Source organism: Rhea americana, unplaced genomic scaffold (assembly GCF_003343005.1).
Source record: "Rhea americana isolate MKP2758 unplaced genomic scaffold, rheAme1 scaffold_61, whole genome shotgun sequence".
Lineage (NCBI taxonomy): Eukaryota > Metazoa > Chordata > Aves > Rheiformes > Rheidae > Rhea > Rhea americana.
The window spans coordinates 135,499-161,114 of record NW_028186768.1 but is presented as its reverse complement, the minus strand read 5'-3'; the positions used below and the strand labels follow the sequence as shown (position 1 = coordinate 161,114).

Genomic DNA, 25,616 nt, shown 5'->3' with positions numbered 1-25,616 from the left:
ATCTGCACCTGGGGCAGGTAAAATTACCATATATCAGACTATCCCGCTCACATGCATGGCCCCTTACTGAATGGTTTAGGCTGGATCAGATAATACAGAGCGAGCAGAGTGGTGGATGGACAGAGCTAAAGTGCTCTCCAGTCTGAAAGAAATAGGGGACTACTATCCCTGTGTTGCAAGATTTGGAAGAATTAGAGACTCCCAGGTGCTATCAGCATCCAGTCTACTTCCCATGTTCCCTCTGTGGTACCTCCACGGGGCTTAGACTAACTCACTGACTCCAGCATCTCTCTCAGCCGGGCACATCAGAGGCATTTGGCAAAGTACTGTCCCTTTAAAAATGTGAATTTGACCGGAAACAATTATGCAGTATAAACACAGAAAAATCAACAGGGTGAATTTCTAACTAATAAAGATTTAATCTCAAAGTCATGAGACTGCCTTTGTTAGGAAAATATACATACCCCTGAGAATCCAACTACAGTTGCTATATTACACACTGTTTAGCAGTTCACTGGGCATTTTTCCAAATCTGTTTATTTTTAACATCGGCCACATTATTCAATTAATTATAAAAACACTGAAGTTTTCAAGAGATGTTTCTGATAAAAATGCGTGAGAACAGCAGGGATTAAAATCTCTGTAAACTTTAGCATTCAGGCCTGTTGCTATAAACAATGAGAGAAGTCCTCTAAGGAGGTTATTTATCAGAGTGAATCATCCCAGATAACAGAAAGCCTCCTCCCACACCACAAACAGAAGGATCATGTGTCCTTCCTCCAGCGATGGAAGCAAATATCGATGTGTCTGTCAAGGTGTTCAGGGTAGAGAATGAGAAGCGCAAAGGACTGGGCTGGATTCTTTAGACGCTTCCCATATTCGAGCTTCCCAGTCTGACAAATACTAAGTATCAAGCTGACAGAGTCCTTCCCAAGAAACCAAGAAACAGAAAGCAAAAACCAACCCATGTCTGCCAAAGTCTTGTGACCTTACAACCACTAGGTATCAACCGATGGCATGGCTTCAACCTCTGCTTTTGAGAACAGCCTCTCCAAACCCTGCTGTATGGGAAAACTGATGTCTCCCACAGCAGCTTCATTGTGCCGGTATGGGAGAAATGTATTCCCAGCCCTAAGCCTGTGTATGTGATCAACCTAGCACGTAACAGCCATCCTAACAAAGAGTTTGGTCTAATCCAACCTTTAACTTTCACCCAGGCCAACTGCTGTGTGGTTTTCCTATCGGATTTTTTTCTGAAAAGGTTCACGCTGTGGTATTATTGAGAGCTCTGATACTGTCTGCGTGGATGACAAAGATTAAAGGCATGGGATCCGGGCATCAAAGCTCGGCTAAGGGAGCTCTGCTGGTAAAGAGCAGCGCRGGGGCCCTAACGGCTGGAAAACGGGCTGCTGGGCACGGCCGCGGCAAGGGCTCCTCGTGGGGCGCTCCGGGCGGCAAGGGGCAGCGCTGMAGGGGACGCGGAGCCCGCGCCCGCCACGGCTGCCCCCTCCCGAGGCCGGCGCCCGCCACCCCCTCAGCGAACCGCCACCGCCCCCCTGCCCCGCTGAGGCGACACCCGCGCCGCCGCAGCGCCTCGCGCTTCCCGCCCGCCCCCGAGCCGGGGGGCGGGACTAAGCCCGAACCGACAGCCTCCTCCTCCCATCCCCGCGCGTCCTTCCCCGCCCCCTGCCGGAGCAGCCAATCAAAGACCGTCCCCCCGGCCCGCCTCCTTGCTGCTGCCCAATCGGGTGGCGCCACTCTCGCGCTCCCCTCCCCCCTCCCGGGACGGAAGGCGGCGGGGGGGTTGCGTAGTGTYGGGTCGGTATTCCCGAAGCGCCCTGGTGGCTTTGCTCTGCCTGGCGGCTGCCTGCGCCGTTGGCGTAGCGGCCGCACTTGGCGTAGCGCTGGCAGAGGCGGCCGTGGCGGGGAGCAGCGGTGGCCGTGGCGGCCGTGCGAGGCGAGGGCAGGAGGTGCGAGCGGGCCGCGCCGCGGGCAGGGCCGCGCCGCGGGCTGGGSGTGCGGCCGGGAAGCGGGCTGGGAGCTGCCCGCAGCTCAGCTCGGGGTTTGGGGGCCGGGAGGTGGGCTCCGACCTGACCGTGGCTCGGTGCGTGGGCTGCGTGGCGGGCTGAGAGYGGGCTGCAGCTCAGYGCATGGGCCAGGATGTGGGCTGAGACCTGGCTCCGTGTGTGGGCCGGCGGGTGGGCTGAGACCCGGCRGCAGCTCGGTGCATGGGCCGGCGGGTGGGCTGAGACCCGGCGGCAGCTCGGTGCATGGGCCGGCGGGTGGGCTGAGACCCGGCGGCAGCTCGGTGCATGGGCCGGCGGGTGGGCTGAGACCCGGCGGCAGCTCGGTGCATGGGCCGGCGGGTGGGCTGAGACCCGGCGGCAGCTCGGTGCATGGGCCGGCGGGTGGGCTGAGACCCAGCGGCAGCTCAGTGCACAGCCGGTAGGTGGGCTGAGACCCAGCGGCAGCTCAGTGCATGGCCAGCGGGTGGGCTGAGACCCAGCAGCAGCTCAGTGCACGGCTAGCGGGCAGGCTGAGACCTGGAGGTGGCTCAGTACATGGTCCCTGAGGCCCACAGATGGGCTGAGACCTGGCTGCAGTTCGCTGCATGGTTCGTGGGGCTGGGAGGTGAGCTAAGACCTGCCTGTGGCTGAGTGCATGGGCTGGAGGGTGGGCTGAGACCTCGCCAGATTCAGTACGTGGTCCAGGAGCTGGGCTGAGACCTGACTGCAGACTAGCGCATGCTATAGGGGTGCCAGGAGACAAGCCRTGGCCTCGTCACAGCCTAGTGCATAGTCCGTGGGGTCCAAAGGTGGGTTGAGACTTTTCCCCATCTTAATGCATGGTCCGGGGGCTGGAAGGTGGCTGAGACCTAGCTGCAGCCCCGTGCRTGGGCAGGCAGGGCTCCTCGAGGGGCTCGTGCTGTGAAGCAGTTAGCAGGCGGCTGCAGGGGAGCAGCCCTCTGCTGAGCTCCTCAGAGCAGACCCCTGCAAGTGTGGTCTGCTGGCTTTAACAGCAAATTAAATAAATAAATAGATAGATAAAAACAGCAAGGAGCAGGAGATTTTCTTGGGTTAATTCACAGTTACTAATTCTTAGTACATGCAAGGATTGTTTACTGCTCAGTGGTTAAAACCTCGTCCTCTTTAGATGCTAATCAGCTTTTGGCCTCACGGGCTTAGGTGCTGCATAAATATATAGTGAAATGAAAGTCGCTGGCCCAAAAAAATGAACTGGAGAGAACTGTTTGGAGTAGACCTGATGCTAAGGGAAGGCAGCTCAACTCAGCGGGCCTGGCTATTGGATGGTCAGATGACCTGATTCAGTTGTTATGCTGGGTAATCTGGAGCAGACTGCTTTTTCTTTCTTTTTTTTTTTCCCCTTCTTTTTTTTTCCTCCCCTCTGTGCTGTATATCTATAAGATATAGGTGCTAACACTTAGTGCTGGTTAGAAAAACAGAAAAGAAACATTTTTTTATTTCTTGAGACTGTTTTACTTGCTGTTATTAGACTGTATGTTAAACTAATCTTGCTCTGTAAATTGCTTCTGAAGATGATAAGTGAAAATAGGTTTAAAAGAACAGATTTTTTATTAACCACTTTGCAAAACAGACGCTACAAGGGGAGTGACAACAGTGAGGCTTGCCGTAGGCAAGAAGGAGGGAAAGGGTGTTGGGGCCAGGCTRATTGGGGCCATACTTCTTGAGGCTGGTATGAATCTGGACTCAATGTTACCCATCCAAACAGGTTTTAGAGGAGGAGGAGCCTAAGAGTGGCTGGGACTAATTTACTCGTTTCCCTCCCAAAGGCTGACCTAAAGACCTGTAAGAAGTGGTTGCACAAGAAGAGGAGGTAGAAGCTGGCAGCTTTCTGAATGAGCAGCCCACAGACCTAAGGCTTCTTCAGAGACACAAGATGACTTCCTATGAGAGATGCTTTCTGGAGGAATTCTGTTGAAGACAGAGCACTGCAGCCTCAAACTGGGACAGCTCCTGCTGGTCTGGAGCTGAGACTTATTTTTCTCCCTTCTTTTTTCCCTTGGAGATGTTGCAGAGATACAATCTGTCCTCTTCCTCCCCACCTGAAGCCTGTCGTGGCAATGATCCCACAGCCAGACCCAACCACCAAAGAGAGGAGGATTGTGCGTTTGAAGCTGGGCCATCATTGTAACTGAACTGGAATTTACTCCCTGCTTACACTCCTGGAACGACCGCTGCCGTTCCCCCGTTTGTCTGTGTGTGTTTTGAGCTGCTCCTCCCTAATCTTGTTTGGAATTCCTGGTCCTTCCACACTGAATCTGCCCATGGCTTTCCTGATGAAGAAAAAGAAATTCAAATTTCAGACAAGCTTCACTCTAGAAGAGCTGACTGCTGTCCCCTTTGTGAATGGGGTTCTGTTCTGCAAAATCAGGCTGCTAGATGGAGGAGACTTTGCTAGCTTATCTAGCAGGTAAGAAGCTAACTGGCTGTTCTTTTCCTGCTTTTTCTGCACTTGAATGGTTCGCCATATGGCTACCACTTGCCTGCCCCTTGATGTGATTTTAATAGTTTTGTTTTAGGGCCCCACATGCCACATCATTCTCCAGAGAAGGGGAAGAATGTAGCTGGAGAGCTCTGAGCCTGGTTACTGTTGTATGATCAGAGCTGGACTGAATTTTCAGAGACTTGGAGGGTGGGGTTTGCACCCCCTGAAAGGGGTTAGTGTTTGTTGATGAAAACTTTTTTTCTTTTCTCTCTTCCCCTCTCCCCCTCTCACTTTTTTTTTCCCGCTGCCTGACCAAAGTTTTCACAAGCTATTTTAGACCTTGCGCTATACTGCTTTCATGCCTGACTTGAAATTCAGCTCTGTAGGAGGGTGCATCTAAACTAAGCAAATGGACCCTTCTAACTTTGCACTCCTCTTTTGCTTCTGAACTACTGTTCTTGGTAAGAGTGGAAGTAGCTTGCTTTGCATTGCAAATTGCTGTGCAAGGGAAAACTGCTGCCTAGAGTCAAAGTTGTCAGTGTTAAAGACACAGTTTATCTTCTGGAACAAATGTCATTGAGTTTCCAGGTTTATAGTTGCCTTTTTTTTTTTTTTTTTTTAAGTGATCTGTCATATAGGGACCATTCCACTGCACCTTTTTAAGATTGTCCTGCCACTTTTTCTCTGACTCCTTCAGGAAAATCTGTCCCTTCTCTTGCTACTAATTGCTAATAAAAACTTGCTTTCTTTCCAACTGTGCACGTAGATTATCACCTAGCAGTATGCAAATACAAATTCCATAACAGCCTGGACTTGCTTTATTTCTGCCTCAAGATGTGAAAGAAGCCTTCAGTGGCTCTCAAAACTTGTTTTTTTACTTTCCTAAGTGACTACTCATTTTTAAAGGTACAGTGTTTGTTTGTGCTAGTTGATAACTTCTTTATCCCAGAAGTAAAGGTTGGTTTGTCTGATTTTCCCCTTGGGGTACTGTACACTAGGTATGTAACAGCCTTCTCAATCTGGAAGAGGCGATCTTACTGAGGAAGTGTAAAACATTTCTGTCTTGCAAACAGAAGTGGGAAAGGATTGCTGTAAGCTTGGTTTTAATTCCAGAGACATAGTGCAACCTCATCTATAGCTTATGGAAACTGTGGGCATAGAATACCTCTAAAAATGGACTTAAATTTATCTTTTGAAGAAAGTCTACCAAAAGAGCTTTCCCTTACAGTCTTCTCCCCTGAGGCTAGATCCTTGGGTTTGGTTTAAGCAACTTATCTAAGGAATTCAAACAGTATATGAACTTGGAAAGAAATTAACCCCTCTGCTTCCTGGAGTCATAATAAAATGAGCTTGACTGGAGAGTGTCTTAGGAAAAGCTTGTTCTTAGAAGTGTCAGTCTCTATCTCCTCGTCCATGAAGGCAGTATCCAGAAGTGCAGCACTGGTGTCCACTGATGCTGCCAGCCATACGGGTTGTTGTTTTCTGAGCTGGCTGAGGTTCAGCAGTTCTCTCAGTGCACAGTGTGTTGCAGATTGCAGATGTGTTCCAGCAGCGAAATCATCTGTAATTTAAACTAAACACATAYATTACCTTCAACTGGCTTTATTACTTATCCTCTAGCAAAAGGGGAAGTAGGCTGTTAGGTTTGCTGCCTTTCCCCTAACCTGTCTGTAGCATAACTGAAAGCACATGGAAACCTGTTCCTGCTTGGAAAGTTACAGGTCTCAGTGGTATTGAGTCATTTGACCTTTTCCAAATATTTTCCCCCATTGCAGTTAGAGCAATTGCAAGAAGGGTGAATTTCCAGGAACAGTAAAGAGAAGAGTTACCATGTGGCAAGGCCACCAGATCATGCCTTGGCTCTGCTCTAAACTACTGTAGTCATCTTTCCATGACCTTTTTGAAGTTCTCAGCATCTGGGGAAAGATTAAAGGGAAATAGATGCTGTGTCCATGTTGTATTAGAAGTCTGTGCATCGTTTAGGATCTGTGACTGTTTCTCTGAAGTCAAACACTTTCAGAAGTTTTTGAGTGCATTTGAAGTTGTAAGGTTGGTCAAGTCTTCCTATGATGAGCTGCTTGCTTAAAAAAAAAAATTGGTGTTTGCTCTGCAATGCATTCAAGCCTCCTTTTCCATCTGTGGCCGTCTGAGGTGCGTAACTTATCAAGCAGAACAACAACTCTTGTTCCCCATGAGTTTTCAGGGAATTGATCTGAACAAGGTGTCCCACGTCATTTCGAGTCTGTAAACGAGGGGAGGGAGAAATAATTTGAAGAAACTCCCATAGGACAAGCGAAATCAATTTGGGGTATTTTTCCAATTAAGTGACCTGTGATGCAGAAAGGAGAGTGTTGTCTCTGAAGAGCCTTATCTTCTCAGGCAGATTTCTTCATGATATTTTCCACAGACACTTATCTGGGAGGCCCATGCRCCACTGTGGAGAGAAGTGAGATTATGATATATCTGACCATTGCTAGATGGCTTTGGATTAAGTTGCCTGGCCTCCGAGTAGRGCAGAAGTTGGAAGCTGTGTTGCCAGCTCGCTGGGCCCATCCTTGTTCCAAGTCCACTTGAGGCTGAGTTGTGTATCCATGCTACAGCCTCGCGCCMTGGAGCTGGAGAGGCCTGTTAGGGGGTGTGGGGCGTGTGGGGCGGATTCCGGAYGGGGAAAGTGAACGCCCTGAGTTGGGACCCCCTCCCGGCACTGACGGAGCGGCTGGCCCTCTGCTCGCCGGGGCCGAAGCAAAACTGCCTGCTGGAGAAGGGAACCTGTCTGAAATGCATTAAGACTTAACACTCTTAGGAATTCAGAGCATTCTGGAAAAGGTCCAAGTCCTGTCAGCACATTCAGCTGGCTTCAGGATCTGTCTCTGGGTTTTTTTTTCTTTTTCTTTCAGGCAGGTACATTCCCCCCTCCCCTCCGTCTGTCTTTTCCGCACACACACACGCTTGCTGCGTTTAGGCCTTGCACAAGACCATCGGTATTTTAGTGACTGCAGTTTAAACCATAAATTTCCTTTCCCTCTTCTTTCTAAAGTTTCCATCTTACTGCTGCTCTGAAGGGTCCTCTGAGGATAAGATTTATCTTAGCGGTTTCAGTATACGTTGCTCATGAAAAACATCTATTGTTTGTCAGTTTGTTGCTCCCCTGTTGGGTTACAGGAGTCGATGTTCTGAAAATGCATCTGAGGTATGGGAAGGCCAAACAGGTGCCGTATTTTCCCATGGAGAAGTACCACTACAGCCCTTGAAAAGTATTAATCCAGATACTTAAATAGCACAATCACCAGTGAATTCAAGTGCCTCCCAAATATCTTTAAAAATAGAAGGCGCAGAGCACTAGTAATGTATTCATGGCATCCGTTTTGTGAAGCAGATGGGCTGCTGCGTTTTGTACCAATTTGAAGCTTTCTGAGGGTTTGTGTATCTTTGTTCCTAGAGAGATGATACAATAGCCTCATCTGGAGAGCTCGGATCCGTGGATCAGCGTAGGCGGGCCTCTCTGATGGGATGAGGAAGAATTTTCTAGCCACTTGCTGGTGGAAGTGGAATCTCTGTGGCTATGTGGATGTCTAAAAGGTGCCTAAAGCTGGAGGCTGATSTAGTTCGTAAGCTTGTGTCTTTGGACATTGTAAAAGAGGAAGATTTGTTTAAATTTTTTCCCCTTTGCTAACAATATCAATTAATGCTGAGTGACAGCCAGATGTACTTAACCTCAATGTTGGCTGTTTTTTTAGCTGTTTTGGCAGAGAGTATTGCTTATGTGTGATGTAAAGGAAGTGAAAGCCAGGTGTTATCCGCATACTTCTGACATTTCATCCTATATGTTCCATTGGCTTGCCAATGGTTTCACTCTGGTATTTCTAGATTTGAAGGAAGGGATTGTACTCAGAGAGTCCATGGCTGAGTGTAGAGGAAAGACCATTTGGCAAGGATCAAGCCATCATCCATGTTGTCTTCTGAAGGCAAGAAACCTTATGTACCTAATCAGTCAGCGTTTCCATTGATCTCTGGGGGTTTTATTTCCTTAGAACATGTTTTTCAAGCATGTATAGCATTTCAGCTTGGTTGTATGATCCTGGCACTCTCTCTATTTTGAACTGTCTTCTGTCTGTCACTCTGTCTTCTGCAGCTTAGCAGCTGTTTGCATGCAGGCTTGAGTGGAGGAGTCATGATCTGGGGAGAGCTCACCCGATTAGGGTGGTCTGTCTTCAAAGTATTCCAGTGCTGTAGCCTGGAGTGAGAAAGTTCTGACTTACTTAGTCTCATGACTTTTCATTGAGTAAGAGCGAAAGGCCACTTCCTACGCTGCATGCGTTTTGAGTAAAGTTGCATCGAGAAAACCAAAAGAAAATATTGGTATTTGGGGAGGCACCTCCATACTGATAGTTCCACATGAATTAGGCAAGCTTTTGTGTAACAGTAGCTTTGTCATCCTTATAAGTACAGCTTTAAAGCTGCCTGATTTGCTCAGCTGGTATAATGCAAAGTGTGATAGAGGGCAGACCTTGATTGTAGCTCCCGAGGGCTCTATCAGTCCACGTTTTAGAATGACTGGGTCATTCACTCTGTCATCTGCTAGAGCATGTTTGTGCTGGTGTGGTCTGATAACTTCTTTTAAAAGAGCTTTTGTTGCAAACATGTCTGAAAATGAAGGCCTTCCCTGTATATAAATGTATTACAAATATATATATTGAGAGAGTGAGTCTTTAATGCTCTGGAGCAGCTTCTTTCAATTACACATGCTAAAATCTTGCTTTTTTGGCTGCAGCCTCAAGAATGGGCTGAGGGAGGTTAGTGGGGGGGCATTTGAATGCAGCCTCTAGGAATGATTTGCAAGAAAACATATCCTAATTCAAGATAATATTAAGATATCATATCTGCACTATCTGTGTTGTGAAAATCATGGAGAGAAATTAGGCAGCAAAAATGAGAAGAAGGTTTTCTATAAGGTCAGGTCAGCTGTGCAGCTGGCCTGCAGGAACACTGGATGAGGTTTAACTTCTGGTAAGTAAAAGGTGTTGGAAAAATGCAGTGCAGAAGTGATAGAGCAATGCAAGAGTGGTTGCCAGGCAGGAACTGTCTTAAGCTGCTGGGCATCTGCAGTGCTTTTCTTCCACCTTTTCTGGGCTCTGGCGGCTACACCTGCAGAGCCAGACAGCAGAAGGCTTCACAGTGGGTTGATTGTTTTAATGTCAGACTTGCCTCTTCCTGTCCCAAGTCACAACTTTAGAACCTGTCACAAGACGGGCAGAATTACATTAAAACTTTCCTGCTCTGGGGGCTGTATCCGGCTGTGTGAAGAATAGGCTCTGCAGGTGCTGTAGCCACGGCTGCCTGTTCCGCCTACTGTTCCTGAGGTGGGGACTGCTGTGTTGACCGTAAACTGTAATCTAAAGCTCCGTGGCTGATACGCTGTGTGTACAGCATCAGTAAATATATTCACATACAGTCTGTTTTTTAACTTCCCCCTCCATAGCTGATCCTGAATTAGCATTGATTTGACAGCTAATCTTAGCAGCAGCCTTATCTGTGTGACTCCAAGCAGCCCTTGGCTTGAAAAATTACTCACTGGAAATTAGTGCTCTACTTTGAGACTGGGGCCCAGTGGCCTACTTGTTTTATAGCGTGGCAGCACTATGCGCTCCGTTCGGCTGGAGGCAAGGGGAGGTAGGAGAGCTTCCCTCCTGCCTCCCCTTTARGACATGTATTTATTTCTGAAATAACAGGAGAAAGCATAAATGGGGGACTCCAGGCTGTTTTATTCTCCAGGTTCCTTAGCAKTCATCAGTGTTGACTCTAGCTTGGTAGCTGTATTTTTGAGGAATCTGTGCATGGCTTCGGGAGCCTGTGGTCTTGCTGCACTGTTGTTGGCATTTCAGTAGGTTATAAGTTGCCACTGGCAAGCTGTTCTGGTACCAGTTTCTAGATAAATGAGGTGGGCACAGATTTCCCCTCAGGAATTTGCATCTGCTACTGAGTATTTCAGGAAGAGACTTCAGCTTCTCCCTCAGATCTCTTTCACCTATATGCTCCCAAGCGTGTAGTGGGCTCTTGCAACGCTCGCCATCACGTGCACACACTTGACTACAGGGTCTCGTTCGTGCAAGGACATGGACGGATGTGGCTCAGTGTGTGGCCTCCTTTTTCGAACAGGATATGCTCTGCATCCTCTGTGGGCTAGCTACCAGCTCCACACTATCAGAGCTGGGGTTGCAGCCTCCTCTGAAGTGGGTCAGGAATTATTTTGAAGCTTTSTCTATTTATATAATAAACCATAGGTCTTTAGGAGTGTCCTGCAGCAACATTTGGATCTGCTTGTTTCTTTTGCAGGGGCCTGTGACCTCATATCTATACCTTCATGTAGTAAAGGTGCTCCGTGTTATTTCAGGTGGCTGCATGTGTTACTGCACCCTCGCACTAGCTGCTGATCCTTCAGGCTACAAGGCTTTTTTATTTCGGTTTATTCATGCTTTTCCTTTGTGCACTTGCTGGGAGGCATGATACGCATCACTGTCTTAACTCCTGACTTGGCGTCATGATCTCTCTGGTACCATACAGTGGGACTCAGCATCTCATTTCAGTGCCTGGGTTTGAAAGSCTCTTCCCACTAGGCGAACAGTTGTGCCTGTGTTTACTGGATGAACAGCCTTGTTGTTTGTTGCATTTTTAATCTGCTGATGGGCACGAAAGGGAATTGTTCTGCAGCACTCGAATTTGCTGATCGTCATGGATGTCGCTTTCACGTGCTTCTCATGAGTCTCCTGGGTAGTTCAACTGATAAAGGCTGAGCTGAGGAAAAGGTGAAGGAAATGGGACAGGGTTATGGGAGTGAGGAAGAAGATGAAGAGGAAATGCATAGAGACTAGAGGGTTGGGAGGAGGCAAATGTTGAAGCGACAGGATGTTCTGTATAAGCTATAGCATATACAGCCCGTGTGTAACGGATGCTTTCCCTGCAGACACAAAGTAGCTGAGCTGGCGAGAAAGCAGGATTAAGCCTTTCCTTTGGCTGAGTGTATCAGTACTTCATTAGTGAGAGGAGGCCTTGAAGAAGGCCCTGTGTTATACAAGGAGATGGGACTGAAGCTAAAAATACTTTTACTGCTGCATGCTAAATAAGAAATGAACAGTCTGTCAAGCTGTAGAGCACTGAGGTTGCTTACATGGAAGGAAGGAAGGGAGTATGTGGATGTAATGTTCTGGCAGGACTGGAAAGCTGTAGCATTAAATAGCAGTTCAGCTTTAGAGACCTAGAGATTATCATCCCTGTATGTGGTTGATAAGTAGCCCAAAATGTGCTCTCTGAAATCAAAAACTAAAGCTAGAAAACTTTATTTTGAGACTGTCCCTTTGTAGAGCTGCATGTTAGCCTGAATGAGGCAAGTCGCTTCTCTTAGCGTTCAGTGAACAAAACGTAGACAGTGAGATGTAAGGCCTTGTTCAGTGTCTTTCAGAACTTACCAAATGTTAGGCTCCAGCCTGGCTTTGCAGTGGAAAAGCAGAACAAGGATTCCGTAATAGCGAATCTTGTAAAAAGTGTGTAGCCTCAGGGTTTCAATTTAGGATAGTTGCATACCTCCATTTTGCTTCTGGAATAAAACTTGCATGAAATGACTGCTGCAAGATGTTTCCCTAATGGATATTGGGTTAATGATCAACAGGAGCTTCCTCAGCCAGCTGTCACCTGAGASACCAGTTAGCACTCACCTACCGGTGCTCTTGCACTGCAGCTGGAGCCTTCATTCCTCATGAACTGCACGTCATGACTGTAACTAGAACAAAACTTGGTGGCCAAAATTAACTCTGAAGGTTTCTGATCACCTTGTTCTCTGTACAGTCACTTTTTTTTCCCCCTCCCAGTCCATGAGGGATAACATTGGTCATCAAAATAAGAGTGCTCGTGTTCAGGAGATGGGGAAGGAAAGACTTGTCCAGAAAAACGCAGGCTTGGGGAGGGGAGCCTTGGGGAAGACCTTGTGTCAGACTCTGTCAGGTATTATGTGTACTTAAAACAGCAAAGCTGAGGTTCGCTATGGRAGAGACCCACTCCTGGGGTTTTCAGTGGGTTTGCTTTGTTGCACTTAGGTGCGTGCATGGTTTTGGGGGGAGAGAGGGGTTGCCTGTTTGGTTGTGGTTTATCATACTTCTTCTATTTCTCTTGATAATTCCTCTTCATTGTGTTATTATGTAGTTTATGCCTGCGTGTTTCTGAGTATGAGCGAAGAAGGTAGGGCTTTTATAATGTGGAGCTCTTTCCAGGTCTCTTAATGCTCCGTTGCACTAGAAGGAAGCAAGAGCTTGAGCACTGCAACCCTGTCGAGTCCAGTGTCCTTTTTCCAGCCTAAGTAGTAACGAATGTTTCAGAGAGAGGCTTCTTGCTCATGTTACAGATAATTATGGAGTAACCTCTCTGCAGGAAAGCTCTTCTCCTGGCTTCTGAGAGTGCTTGATGTGTTTTATTTTATTGGTAGCCCTAGGTGATTGCATCTGTGTAAAGGTTGAATTCTTTTCAAGTATTCAACATCAGCTCATGTTTTGCCCTCAATAGCCTGCAGTGCTCATTGCCCCAAGGGAAAATCTGTGTTGTAGAGGAATATATTTTCCTGTGTATTTTTTACATTTGCTACCTTTCTGCTTTGTTCAATACCCTCTTGCCTCTATACCAGGGGCAGTTGGTTGTCCTCTGTTTAAACAATGTTCTCTTTAAGATCGRTTTCTGATGTAAGGTTATAGCAATGGCTCTTCTTGCTCTTTATGTAAGCTTGACTGTTCTTCCAAAACAAATCTGTATGTTGTCTTTCTTCCAGAAACTGATTCACACTCATCTCCAATGTCACTTGCTCACAATAGTGGCAAATCAAGGACATGTATCTGAATATMGTTGGTAGTGACAGCCACGGAGGAGGTAAATACTCTCTTATCCTCAGAAACCTACTTCTGGGAGTAGAGCASTGGGAGCCTATTCTAACGTCTCCCAACAGGGTAAGCGGCACAAACTGCTGTAACAAAACACAGAATCCTCCAGTGTTCTGTTGTTAACCAAGATGTAATATATGAAATTACCTTATTTGGAGAACTTCTTTTTCTGAAGCTGTGGTTCTAGAGGAGCAAAAGCTAATCTGAGTGCTGTGTCTCAGTCCCTCTTTCCCTGCCTTCAGTCCCCCTTTCTCTTCCCTCCTCATTTTGGCATCTGACCTGGCTGTTTCACTGTTACAGACAGAAAACTTAGACAAAAGACAGTTTGTGGTTTTCTGCCAGCTTTGCATATTGGAGCAACATAATGCTGGATCTGGCGCACTCCAGAGTCAGGGCAACAGAGAGATGGGAAAGTGAATCAGGGCAGGCAGCGTCCAAATATCAGCCCGAACATGGTGAGGAGTCAAGGATGCAGCATGTTTTACGTTCTGCAGCCTTTCATGAATTGCAGACCTCTTCTACAGAATAGCCTTTAGCTGATGAACTGCAGCCACAGTAGACACCAATGAAAGCGCCTGAAGTTTTGTGAGAACATGCTCATACCTTGTGTCCTCAAAAGTCAGTGACCTGGTTTGTACAGCTGAACAAATCCTGTAAAAAAGGAGATGTCGAGGAACACCTGTGTTCTTAATGGAATGAAAAAGCTGATGTTAATGTGTAAAGGGCTTTCTCCTCCACTATTGTGTTGTTTTTTGTCTAAATGTGTACCGTGTAAGAGTGATTCATAGTAGAACATGTCTGGGCATAATAGGGTGTTACCTCTTGGGTAACTAAGCTTACTTCTAGCACTGGGGTTAACTTGAGGCAGCTTATTTACTAAAGGACTCTTCAGCATACTTGAGCCAAATTGCAATGACGTTACATTGCACAGTATTAACGAAGTCACTCCAGAAATGAACTTGGCCTCATATGAGGGTTAATTTACACTGTAAAGGCTTCTCTGGTACAGCTATATTGGCAAACTCTCCTGTTTGAAACAAGGTGATACTGGCAGAAAATGTCACTTAACTAATCTGGSTTCAGCATGTCTTTGTGTTCCATATATTTCCCTTATTGGCAAAAAAATTCCAGTAGAAATACGTGCCACTTGCGTCAAGGATTTTGCTCCTAGTCTTATGTCAATTCCCTGCATGGTTCTCATTTCTCAGATTTACTGTCCCAGCAAAATACTGGAATATTGAGTTGACCCATGTCTTTCCTAGTTTTCATCTTGTAGGCGGTGTTGTGTTTTTTCGGTTTGTTTTGTTTTGRAAGGTAACATTCTTTTATAAGAGCATCTTGTTTACAAACACAGCTTTCTTGCATCATGGAATTGTAGCCGTCTCTCGTACCCTGTGTAGTACAAATATTATCCGAGTTCCCCCTTCAGATTCCACATTGCTGTCTTTTTTCACTAAGAGTTTAAATTTAGACAGCAAAGGGCAAATCTGGAATTGCTTAGAATGACAGCTGACACTTTTGGGATGAAGAAAATTTTATAAATATATCAGCAGTGGATAATCAATGAATCTTCATTTTGCTTCTACACTCTGCCACAAGTGAAAAGGCTTTGCAGCCTATGGCAGGTTCTGGAAACATGTCTTGCCTCAGAAATATGGTGAGTTAATCYACCTTACTCTTGGAAGCATCTGTGTAGAACCCAAGAGTATTTTCTGAAGCTCTCTGGACCTTCTGAAGCTTTATGTCCTTTATCTGCAGAGGTGCAGGGGAAATTGCAATAGTGTCCAAGGGCAAATMCGCCCTGGGGAGGTCGGGAGCTCTAGGGAGGAGGGTTGTGGGTTTTGTTGTTGTTGATTTTCCCCTCCTGACTTTTGTTTTGTGTTTTACTGTGCAGTTTTCTTGGTAATCAGCCTAAATCCCCCCTCCATCTGTGCCTTCCTTTCCCTGGTCACGTGGAGTTCTCTCAACTTTGGTTTGCTAAGCCTCTGTGACTCCGGCTGACTTGGCTGGACGCGTAGGTAAGAGTTCAGGAGCTGTTCTTAGTTAAACTGTTAACATGCCTATTTTGTACACAGAGCACAATTGGATTGTTCAGTGGTCACAGTTGGGGAAATCAGGTCTGAAAGATCTTTTTTCAGCCTGGAATTAGGCAAGTTCTTCAGAATTTAGGCRACGTGAGTTGTAAATCAGCCAGTCTGCTGCAGCACAAAGCAGCCACAGGAGCGACAGGAATAACGCTTCCTAGACAGACTGGAGAATGCAGCGCCAGAACACAATAACCTGCGTGTCGTAGCTTATGCCTGACCTGGGCAGACCCAGTGAAATCTGCAATGCAGATCTGTTGTTGCTCCTTGTCTACCCAAAATCCTTGTGAATTTGCTTATGAGAAGAAAAGTGCTAGTGATGGGTTTTGGCAGCCTGGCACATGGTTCTTTCTTGGCTAATCCAGCTCCAACTTAGTCTATCCGAACAATAGGAGTAGGAGTTGGCGTGGTGATTCAGTACATGATCAGAGTTCAGAAAAAGCAAATGCGTCTTTCAGTGTTCAATATACACGTTATTACCGACTCRTATTTCAATAGCTGAGTCATCCATCCAGTTACTCCTTCCTTTTGCACTTTTGAGTTTGATTCTTCTCTGYTTGTGATGTTTTTGTTCCTGGCACGCATCCCTGGCCTCTGACCAAAAAGAACTTGTGCTGCATAGATGTGGCAAGAAGTCCTTGGATATGTGTGCCTTCGTGTTGGTCCGTCTTCAGCACGGTATGTAACAGTAGATGTATTGCACAGTATTCACTGTTACAGTCCCTTCTTGTCGCTGTTTCCCTGGGGTCCGACTTTTCTTCTTTGCTTCAAGTGACAATGTGTAAGTTATGAACACTTCAGAGCGGACTGAGTCTTTTGTGCATGTCGTGTCTGTAAAGTGCCATGTATACATCCTTTATTGCAGTGTAGYTCAGTCTGTTAGAATATTTTCCCCTTGCCTTCTCCCTACTCCACCCTTGCTTGCCCTTCCAAAACTCATCTGATTTGTTCTATAGCTTAAGTTTTAAAGGTCCGTTATTCTGCGACTTTTCTTTTTTCATCATTTGGCACTGTTTTTCATTATGCAGATTGTTCTGTAGTGTTCAGTAATTGGCTACTTGCTGTTTTTTTAATAACGTGTTGTTTCTAGTAGTATTTCTCTTAGCATATTTCAYGTTTGGAGGTTTTAAGTTTTGGATACCATGAGTGGTTGAAAATAGTCTTTTTCTAAAATACACACCTCTGGCCTAAGGTTTTAGAAGGCCTGGATGTGCTGGACAGCGTGCCTCCCCTGTACAGTGAGTTGGAGTATATCAGATATACTGTACTGGAAAGCTTTTGCCTATGGGACGTTCCACATGAGGTATAGGGTTTCATAGCTGTCATTTATAAAAGACACATGTCTGGATGCATGTGACTGGAGGCCAGGCATAACTGAAGCGCTGCCTGTCAAAGAAGCTGTTAACCGTACAGCTAAGAGTGCTTATGCTGCAGAGTTTTCTCCTGGTGATTGACTGCTACCCCAGTTCCCCAGTGGGTATTATAACTGCCTGACCTGTGTTAGGGGACCTTTATCAAAATTGATCACCACCTTGGAGGGAACTGTAATGTGCAGTTCAAAAGCTGTGCTGCTTTGGAAGTAGGCATCTTATGGCCTCAATCTCATTTCCAGAAAAAGTCAGTCGTTTACCTATTAGATGCCAGCTTATATTTTAGGAGGCCTTCTAAACTGTTCTTTGTATCATATTTTTATTTCATGCTAGCTTTGCTGGGTTTTGCTCCAGTTCTTTCCTCACCTGCCTTTCAGATCTTTGGCACTGTCTTGTTTTCTAGTGAAACAGTCTTGACCACTTCTTACCTTGGTATCTCAACTGTAGTTGAAAATTCTTCCATTAACGTTTTCTTTCCTGTCCAGTTGCTGTTAACCCTTTTGACTGGAGAGTGGACAAATCCACGAAAACAGGGATTATTCAAGTGGTTCTATTAACTATATAAGTGAAATCTGCTTTCCTGTGCTGACTTTCCCCCGTGCACTATCCTTYCCTGTTCTCTCATTCCTTCCCCCCTTAAAGGCCACCAAACTGCCTGGGAAGTGGATGTTTGTCCATGTCCTGGAGAAGGGCAGAAATGAGCAACTGTTGATGAAGCCCCTGTTAGAGCTCACCTTGCTCCCCCAAAAACRCACTTCATTCAGCATTTAGAGAGCCTATCCATAGCTTGGCTCTGGGACAAATGAAGAACTAAGTGGATAGGTGTAAGCTCCGGCTTAGACACGGATGTGAATAGGTAGGCTCATCTACCATGGTTCATCAACGGGGGTTTTACGGGGATGCACGGGTGAACTTTGCGAGTAGGTGGTGGATGTGGAGACCTTACTAGCTCTTGCTCAAAACAGTTGCARTGAAACATCCAAATAAGACTTGTTTCAAATGACAAAGGCTTGCTTAGTTCTCTTAGTAACACAGTTTACATCATCTGTCTCTGAGCCATTTTTCCATCATAACTGCTAATGTCTGCTACACAACAAGCAGCGCTTGTCAGCTGGAGAATACAGGGTTGTTTGCAGAGGGAGGGGGCCATTCAGCTATTTGGGTTGGCTGTTGTTCTGGTAAGTGATGTAAGCCTGGTCAAAACAGAGCAACTTTATTGTTGAGAGTTAGTAGCTGTCCTTTCTATTCCTTCTGGTCAGGAACGACAGAGTCTCTCCATGTAATCAACTTGCCATCAAGGGGCTTGCACACCTCCAGATGTTAAACCATCGTTGGATTTCAAAGCATTGTATATTCAGCTGCTTTTTACTAACATATACAGTGTTCCCCAATGGATATGGTGTCATATGTCTCATTCCTGGGATATATTTCCACTGAATTTCCCATTGCCCCACCTGGTTGCTGCGTCTTGTTTGCTTTCACTTTCTACCTGCRTTTGGCATGCTTGAGCTTGACAACAGGTAAAGATAGGGCAGTGCTAGCCTTTACTGGTGTAGTATATTCCCACAATGCTGATCGTGTATCTTGTTTGCTGGGGTGTTTTTTTGTTTGTTTGTTTTTCTCCTCCACCTTCCATTTCTGTGCAAGGCATCTGGATAGCAAAGCCTCAGAGCTGCAGTTTCCTTTAATAATACCTGTGCTGGAGTTAAGTGCACTGTCCTAAGCTCACTATTTGAGTGTACCTACAGCTTTTGGATAATAACTCTAAACCAACCAATGGCTAGATGAAGGCTGACTTTCTRTTACATATATTTTCATTTACCTTGATATTTTCTGTGCTTTATAGATAGAGATTGGGCCCCCTTTTTGTAGGGGGACCTGCTGGTTTTGTAGGCTGGTGTATGTGTTGGAGTGTGACAAATGCAGCTGTGGGAATGCTGGTTACTGACTTAGAAGTCAGATTCAAAACAGGTTTTTCTGGGGTTGTTCATGGGCCTTACCAAAAGTCTCTCTTACTCTACAGCTTTGAACTAGATAACCTGGCTAAAATAGTTACCACCTGACTGAGTTTGTCTGGAGCATAACTCCTAGCGAAGGGAGGGTTAGAGTTCCTCTTCTAATTCAGCCTCTGGAAGTGCTCAGGAGTCGGTTAGGAGCCTTAGAGGTATCTTTCTCTGCAGCTGAAAGCAGAGCCAAGGTACAAGGGTAAAGAAATGCTGCGGGAGATGGGTGATTTTGCCCTTGCTGCAGTCTCCTGATGCCTCCCGCGCTCTTTCCCYGTGGTTCTGGGGAATGCTCGTGGAGTGCCGGCACTGAGGTTGCTCTTTTACCTTCCTCCCCCAAAGACTGACGGCTGCTGGAGCGTGTCAGTGCCGCCGAAGATCCCTTCTCAGTCCACTGCGCTTAAATGAGTCTGAGTTGCAGCTTAGCTCCATGGCCTTTTTACAACGGCGTCGTTACCTTTCTCGTGCCTTATCGGATCAAGATGTTTCTTCAGTGATGTTGCCCTCCTGAATGAAGTGGTGAAGCAGCAAGGAGAGTGGAGAATACCATCTGCTACGAGCAAGGGGAGGATTAGTTCTGCTTGAAGGATCTGACCCAGATCCACATCTTAGCAAGTGGGGGGTGACAGCGAGTATGTGGATTTGGCATCAGAAATAGTAACGCATGTCCCTTGCCCTTACTGTAAATGAGGAGGARGGAACCTGAGTAAAAAGCTCTTTGCGTTTGTTTGTCTGTACCCTATCTAATTCAGCCTGAGATTTTTCCCACATCTGCTCCTGCATGTGAAACATCAGACTGGAACACATTGCTCTACTGAAACGTTTGGCATTAGAAAACTATTTTTGGTTGTCTTTGTTTTYCTGGTAAGCGTATGGCCTTTTTATRAAGTTTTATACTTCTAAGTGGCTTTTATTATCACTACTGCCATAAAGTAAAAGTGAAACATCTGCTTTTCTAAATGTTTCAACAGGGCAAAAATATTTCAGCAGATTGTGTGTCTGTAAACAGAAGGTTTAATCTGTCTGGGCTTCTAATGTTTCACCTGCTAGGCTTTACATAGGACAGAGACCCACACTAGTCAAAAACGGCATGTATTTTATATATGGCCTTTTTCTAAAAGTGTTTCCTCCGTGTTGGTTTTAGCTAACTTGCAGAAAGCCACAAAGCTAACTATGAACGTAACAGTGCTGCTCTGTCCGTGGCATGGAAATCGGTCGGTAAACGCCTCTTCCGTGAAATCTGTTGCTTCGCTCCTGCCAACTCCAGAGCTGCAGCAAGAATACGTGTAAGGTCTGAGCCCAAAGAGGCCCTGTAGCTTTCCCAAAGTATGCCGTTGCTTCTGTATTGGGATATAAAGGTAGATAAACCAGTGGGCTGTTGCCGTGCATGCTTCCCATGTGTAGATCCATGCCACCCTATGGCGAAACACCTTGTGTAGGCCCTCGTGAAGGGGAGGGTGGTAGCTAGGAGGACGCAGCCAACTGTCCCTTCTGGCTAGTCGGGGGCTTGTAGGCAGCTGCTGGAGAGCCGAAGGATTTGAAGTCCCCCAAAAAGCTTTATCTGGAATTCCACTTTTCACAAAAACTGATGCAAGCTTGGACTGGTTTGTTTTGAGGTGGTATATTTAGGCCTGGGAGAGTAATTACACAGCTTTGGATAAGTCTTTAGTCAGAAGGGGGCAAAGCTTAGCTTGGCAGGAGTTCAGACTTCTGGCAGAATGGTACAGACAGCTTTTTAAAATAAAACTTCTGAAGACCTGTTGAGTTGGCACCTAGTATGAGGCATCAGTCTGATCTATTCCTGGCTCCTTAAATACAGAGTAAAATTTAAAATTAGACACTTCTGGTTTTAAGCCGATAGTTTCTGCTTTGCTTTTAGGTGCCTTGTGATTAAGATGGAAGGAAACGCCTCTCTCAATGCATCCGTCACCACACTTCTTGTATTTGGTTAGCTTCTGTGAGGTGGTTCCTGACTGTACATCAGAGGATGAAACTGCTTCTCATCTGAGGCTACGTTTTTTTGGTTGTTTCTGGGGGGGTTTATGTGTTCTCTGATTACCGACCTAACGATAGCTTGATGGGAGGCGGATAGACAAAGCCCACTCGAAGCCCGTTGCCTTCCCGCCTGCCATCTTTAGGAAATGTGGAACTGATACATTTTTTTAAGAGTTTAGCTTGAAACAGTAGTGCTGTCACTTGCTTGTCTGATGATATGGACCTGACCCCTACCTCTAAAATAAACTAATTAAAAAAAAAAAAGTGTTGAAAGAAGAGGCTTGTGACTGGAAAGCAGCTCTGAATTTTATCTTGTAAACTTTCTGTCCTGTGCAGAAGGCATGCAAGGCCCCAGGCTATGCATGCACCTGCAGGCCTGGGTCTTGTCCGCGGTACTCTGTGACGATTCCCCCCGAAATCCTTCTCCTGTGTCTTTCCTRATCGCCTGCGCAGTGCAGTGTGTGCAGGAGAAGCGTTGGAGGGCCAACATGCCTTCGYAATGACAAGCAGAATGTCTGCTAGCAGAGCTTATGCTAACAACAAATTAGCTGTGAAGGAGCTCTTTATCACTAATCAGTACTTCTTACCACATTTTGAAGTAATTTGCTTTCATTGGACTTAACAGCAAACCAGCAGATGCTTAATCATAGTTGCGTTGTAATGCAAGAGAAATCATGAGTAAGGAAACTCAAACATTGGAGCAGTTCTTGCAGATCTAATGAACTAAGCAGCTGTGGGGAGCCGTGAGCATGTGGCTTTTTTTGTTCAGGAGTGTGAATTGTATTGTGCTAAAGCTTAGTCACTTAAACGTTATCTTGTGACAGGCGTTAGAGCTCCTAAACATGTTTGTGAACTAGATTTGTAGCAATAGGCTATTGTACCTGTACCGACTCGAAGATCATGCAGTTCTAGCCGCCTTCCAAGATTCAATTTGAAGTTCTGGCATAACTTCAGCAAAATTAGCATTGGCCTGGCTCTCTGCAGGATAGCAGGTCCTTTTCAGAGGAAAGGAGAAGACTCTGCTGCTGAAATGTTCAGTATTTTTTGCATCTAAGATATGTTCCCTGCGTTTCTGAAGCATATACCTGTTTGCAAGCATTYTTCTGATCTGATGGATTCTATTTCATCTGTCTCTGAAATTTCCTTCCATTCCTGATTACTGCTATGTCGAGTTTAACATATCTGAAATTTAACTGGGTAGGCTGGGTTAATGAATATTTTATTATAGACAAAGCCTTTTTAATCCTTCTGGAAGTGTGTCTTCTGTCTGCAGGTGTTGCAATGAGTTGAGTGGAGGAATGAGGACCAGATCTTATCTTGAATTAACCCCAGATTCAAGGGTGTTCCTGCCCTTTGCCCCTGCACTTAGATACCTAACTTTTCAATAACTTAGCCTTAGCTCTATATGAAAGGAGTTTAAGTTTACTGCCTGGAGGCAATTGCTGCCTTCTGTTTTCCATGTTTTAGGTGGGGATGATCAGCGTTACAGAGGATTATGCCTTGTAGCTATTTGTCAGCTACTCTTTTTCTCGTTCTCTGCCGCGTTTACCTTAGCCAGCATATTCACGTCCCACAGAAGTAGATCAGAGGGCTAGAAGGGGGACCTGGATTGAGATCCAGTCCCTGGTATCTTGTGTCGTGTTACAGTCATCGCAAGATTACAGAAATGACTGCTGGGCTGTGCCCTGGTTTCTGTTCCTTCCTTCCCAGAACAGGGCTGAAGCAATATTAAGACTGATCTTTCTTCCCCTCGCCACCAGTCTCTGTATCTTGCTGCTGTGCCTGTGTCTCATAGGTTTGGGAAGTTTCCCTCTCCCTACTAAAAAAGAGTTTATCTGGTGCCCTTGCTCCTTTGTCCTGTGCCAAGAGACAAGGTAAGAGTGATATGCAAACTCCCTAGCTAATAGCTGTCGATAGCACTGCATTTGCTCTCCCAGCCTCATTATTTGGAGATCTTAATTGGCTCAGGGCCAAGATCTGAGCTATAAATGGATCAGGCTGGGCTTCCTTGCCTGCAGAGGATCAGTCGGTAATGAGAGCCTTGTGGAAAGCCCCCACACCTCCTCTCCATGCTTGTTTGAACCCTCCTGCTTTGCAAGGCTAAATTCAGCTTCCTCTGAGGGCTTTGCAGAAGCGAAAACTGTACCTGCAGCAGCTCTTGCACTCAGGAGGCCTCACTCTTTTCTCTTCGCTGTTTCAAACTACACTTAGTTCATACGTTTCTTGGCTCACTGGGGTAGACTAGTGAGAGGCTATGTAAGGAAAATCACATTTTCTCTGCCCAACACAGTTTCTTTTGCAGTCACAATCTGAAACACTTGCACTGTTTGAAGCACAGTCTTCAGGGTCCTTGTCTGCTTGTGCCTAAGAGCACTTCCACGTGCGTTTTTATCCTCCTTGGAGCTGGCAGTTSGCATTGGCTCGCTCCCAGCGTAAGGAGCACAATGACTGCCTAGAAAGGACAAGCAGTCCGGGACAGATAGCATGCTTGCTGTACAAAAGGCCGTACAAAACTGGCACATTGTTGTAGGAAGATAAGCTTGAGAACTTGCAGCCCAGTTCACTAATGAAGTTTGGCTCTGTCCCTACCGGACAATAAATTGAGCTAAACCAGTTAAGCAGGAAAAGTTGAAGAGCTTGTGAGAGCTTTAAAGGTAAATGTTGATGAGGTGATTAGTCTAGCCTGYAACCTAAATAGAATTTTTATCTACATTGACTAGTGAAATTGCTTGCTAGTGCCATAACACTCTGTGGTGCAGTTTCAGGTGGCGTGCAGTGAGTTATGTTGCGAAAGGATCTTTGCAGACCAGGTTGCCAGTCATTAAAAAAAAAAAAAAGAAAAAGAAAGAAAGAAACACACACTTTAATAGCTGGGATTGCTTTGACTTTGTACCTTTTTTGAGGGCTGTGTTTTCTTGAATTCCCATAGAGAAGAAGTTCAGGAAAACTGTGTCCGCTGGAAAAAGAAATTCACCTTCGTGTGTAAAATGAGTGCCAACCCAGCCACAGGGCTCCTGGACCCCTGCATCTGCCGAGTATCTGTCCGAAAGGTGAGCATCTAGCTTCTGTTTCTGGCAGGCACTGCCACCTGACAATGTCTGTATTGGCATTAGTTTCTAGTTCCTTTTTTGTGACAAAATTTGCATAAACAGTGGTAGGAAGGAAGATTGTTTGGGCTAGGGTGTAAACTGAAAGGAGTGCTTGCAGCCTCTCTCCCCAGCAAAGATGTTTGGTGGAGGGTGGGAGGGACCAGGGCCGTGGTACCCTTGAGAGAGAGGTTTGTGAAATCTTGAGAGCAAATTCCAGTATTGATTAATGACTTTCCCGCTGTTTCCCAAGCACATATAATAACTTCTTTTCCTGTTTGTTTTGTCTCCCGTTATAGGAGCTGAAGGGCGGAAAAACCTACTCCAAGGTAAGAGCAAAGAAAGGGCAAATGTGGCAGAGTGATGATCAGTCTTGTGTTTTGCTAGTGCTTTATGTCTGTTAGAAACCAATGGTTGAATGGTCAGAAAGCAGCATGATTGCTGTCTGAAACAGCCTGGAGAAACATTTTCAGTTTAAGCCTGAGTTAAGTGATTGTCTAAAAAAAATTGACTTGCTGGGATAGGATCCAGATTGCACTGGATGTGGATTTGAGAAGGGGGTTGGGAAAATGATCTGCGTGTCCTCAGACTTTGGGGAAGTTCTGAGTCAGATGTGAACTCTCTGGCTTCTGGCCACCCTTAGCTAATAAAGAAATACTGACTACAATTCTCTTCTCTGGAACACGGTAAGCAGCTGTGGTAGGTACCTCGCTGCATTGTGAGCACAAGCAGGAATTTGCTGCGGAAATCATTGCCTTCCAAAGCACAGGGGACCTCAAGGCAAAAACAAATTGATAAGCAGGGATGTTATTCCTTCTTCCTCTATTCTCTTGTTCACGCCACGTGACAGACAATGAGTTGGATTCTACCCTCTCTCCTCCTCTGGAACAGGAGACAGTGTTAGCGTAAAAGCTGAGCTTGTGCAAAGCCTGTAACCACACTTATTTGAAAATGWATTGCTGATGCTAGTTTCAGATAAACAGACGTTCGGATCAGACACAGGCTTCTAAGAATTTCTTCTAAGCAGTATCGTTCCTGAGGCCATGGATGTAACAGGCTTTGCGGGGTCCTGCGTACTGTCGTACTGTCTGGGTTGAGGGCAGTGTTGCTGCCCACACTGTTCCTTTTCTGTGGATAATTAGGACATGGGTCTCTGGGGCTTCTCTTTCACTAAATTCACACTAAGTCGGGGGTTATTCCTCCATTCTGCAGAGCTGCCAGCCCAGTAAGGGAGCAGCATAGCTGGAAGAAGAGACGTGCCTGTGAGACAGAATAAATGCATCAGCTCATTCCTCCTCTACTGTCTATCCTGAAACTTCCCACAATATTTAGAAATGCAGAATTTAAAGAAGCCCAAAGGCACGTCTTCACAGTGGAGTTAACCTGAGCTATTATTCAGGCAGTGCTCTAACCTACTTCAATTTTACTCAGTCTCCAGTTGAATTTAGTGGCATTTAAAAAAAATGTAGTTGCTCCAACCCAGAGTTAGAGGCCAAAACTCAAGTAATTGTCTTGTCCTGGGCTGATATCTTGCTTGGTCTCCTGTTAAGAGGTGGAACAGCTCACTTGGATGCAGTAGTCCTTTAGTATCTTTCCACAGCTCCTTCTAGACAGGTAAATTCTCCTAGAATTCAACAGAAGAGCATCTGAGCATTTTGGCAGCTCAGAGACCAGGGATGTCATTGCAGAGGGG

At 45.9% G+C, this 25,616-nt stretch overlaps 1 protein-coding gene across 1 annotated transcript in view; it reads left to right on the top strand.

Moving 5' to 3' along the window:
- The first annotated feature begins 1,828 nt into the window (after positions 1-1,828).
- EEIG1 (estrogen-induced osteoclastogenesis regulator 1) overlaps positions 1,829-25,616 on the top strand; it is a 39,325-nt gene continuing 15,537 nt past the window's right edge. The window contains exons 1-4 of the mRNA XM_085320129.1: positions 1,829-1,970; positions 3,812-4,452; positions 23,767-23,887; positions 24,223-24,252. Coding sequence (XP_085176255.1) covers positions 4,307-4,452; positions 23,767-23,887; positions 24,223-24,252 — 297 coding nt within the window. The 5' untranslated portion in view covers positions 1,829-1,970; positions 3,812-4,306. The remainder of the gene's footprint in view (positions 1,971-3,811; positions 4,453-23,766; positions 23,888-24,222; positions 24,253-25,616) is intronic.